This window comes from Cervus elaphus, chromosome 1 (genome assembly GCF_910594005.1).
Source record: "Cervus elaphus chromosome 1, mCerEla1.1, whole genome shotgun sequence".
Taxonomy (NCBI): Eukaryota; Metazoa; Chordata; class Mammalia; order Artiodactyla; family Cervidae; genus Cervus; species Cervus elaphus.
The window spans coordinates 94075694-94077286 of NC_057815.1; the positions used below are offsets into that span (position 1 = coordinate 94075694).

The following is a 1593-nucleotide window of genomic DNA, read 5'->3' on the forward strand; positions in this document are numbered from 1 at the left end:
TCCAGGCAAGAATACTGGTGTGGATTGCTGTGCCCTCCTCCAGGGGATCTTCCCGACCCAGGGATCAAACATGTGTCTCCTGCGTCTTCTGCATTGCTGGCAGATTCTTTACCACTGAGCCCCGAGGAAGCCCTTGAAAAGATTATGAACAGCCAAAAGCACACACCCTTAGAGAAAAGACAAGAATATCTATTTCATTTCATCAGTATTTGAGTTTGACTATTCTCAAGGAATTTTTCCTTTGAAAGAGAAGAAATGCTTTCCATTTGTAATACAACTCAGATACTCAAAATACATCATCAGACCAAGACTTCTCCTTGCTGTCTTAGTTATGTCCTAAATTTCCAACATTGTGACCTAGATGGCATTTGATTTCTTCTTCAGGTGAGTGGATGGTTCTGTGAAAGAGAGGCGACCTCAGAAATGAATACGATAAAAACAAACTTCACTGTGACTGAATTTGTGTTCCTGGGGCTCTCATCCCAGCCAAAGATGCAGCTCATTCTTTTTATTATGTTCTTGTTCTTCTATTTATTAACCGTGGTGGGGAATATTATTATTATCACTATCATCCAGATAGAAACACGTCTCCAAACCCCAATGTACTTCTTCCTCACTAATTTATCCTTTCTGGATATCTGCTACACATCCACTGATGTCCCACAAATGCTGTCCAACATGGTGGGCAGAAAGAAGACCATCCCATTTTCTAGATGTGCTACTCAGATGTACTTCTCCCTCTCCTTTAGAATGACTGAATGTGTTCTCCTCGGTGTCATGGCTTACGACCGATATGTGGCCATCTGCCATCCTCTTCACTACACAGTCATTATGAACCAAAGCACCTGTGTCCAGCTGGCAGGAGTTTCTTGGGCCAGTAGTTTCTTGAGTTCCACGGTCATCAACATCTTCACCTTGAGTTTACCCTACTGTGGACCCAATGTCCTGGATCACTTCTTCTGTGAGGTTCCTTCCATCCTGAGGTTGGCTTGCACTGACACCTCATTTACCGAGATGGTCGTTTTCGTCTTCACCGTCGTCATTGTCTTCATTCCTTTTCTCCTCATTGTTGTTTCCTATGCCCGGATCCTTCTGACAGTTCTCAGGATGCGGTCAGCCTCTGGAAGGCACAAGGCTCTGTCCACTTGTGCTTCCCATCTGACAGTGGTGGCCTTATTCTATGGAACTGGCATCTTCATGTACATGAGACCCCAGTCAAAGACCTCCAGGGCTGGGGGCAAGATCATCGCGGTGTTCTACACTGTGATCACACCCATGCTCAACCCCTTGATCTATAGCCTGAGGAACCAAGATGTAAAAGGGGCTCTAAGAAGAGCTCTGGCAAAACACAGGACATGAAGAGCTCTCAATGGGACACCATGTCAGCTCTTAATATAAGATGATTGACTTCTGAATATGAAGTGATAGAGTGAAAAGTAGCTGTGACGGTCAATATCTGCCCTGCCAACTCATAAAAGGCACATCATTCCAGCTGCAAACTCAGCAAGCCTCATGGCTTCCCCAAGGACAAACCACAGCTTTCATGTGTCAAAGCAACACCCTTTACTGAGTGACTACTCTCTTCTTACTCCC

At 44.9% G+C, this 1593-nt stretch overlaps 1 protein-coding gene across 1 annotated transcript; it reads left to right on the plus strand.

Annotated features, from left to right (window-relative positions):
* The first annotated feature begins 423 nt into the window (after positions 1-423).
* Positions 424-1359, plus strand: LOC122700304 (olfactory receptor 2G3-like). Its single transcript, XM_043913091.1, has one exon. It carries the CDS (start codon positions 424-426, stop codon positions 1357-1359), a length of 936 nt encoding a protein of 311 aa, XP_043769026.1.
* The last annotated feature ends 234 nt before the right edge of the window (positions 1360-1593 follow it).

What these genes read in the sequence shown, in the direction of transcription:
- LOC122700304 (XM_043913091.1), top strand. Translation starts at nt 424, where the DNA reads ATGAATACGATAAAAACAAACTTCACTGTGACTGAATTTGTGTTCCTG.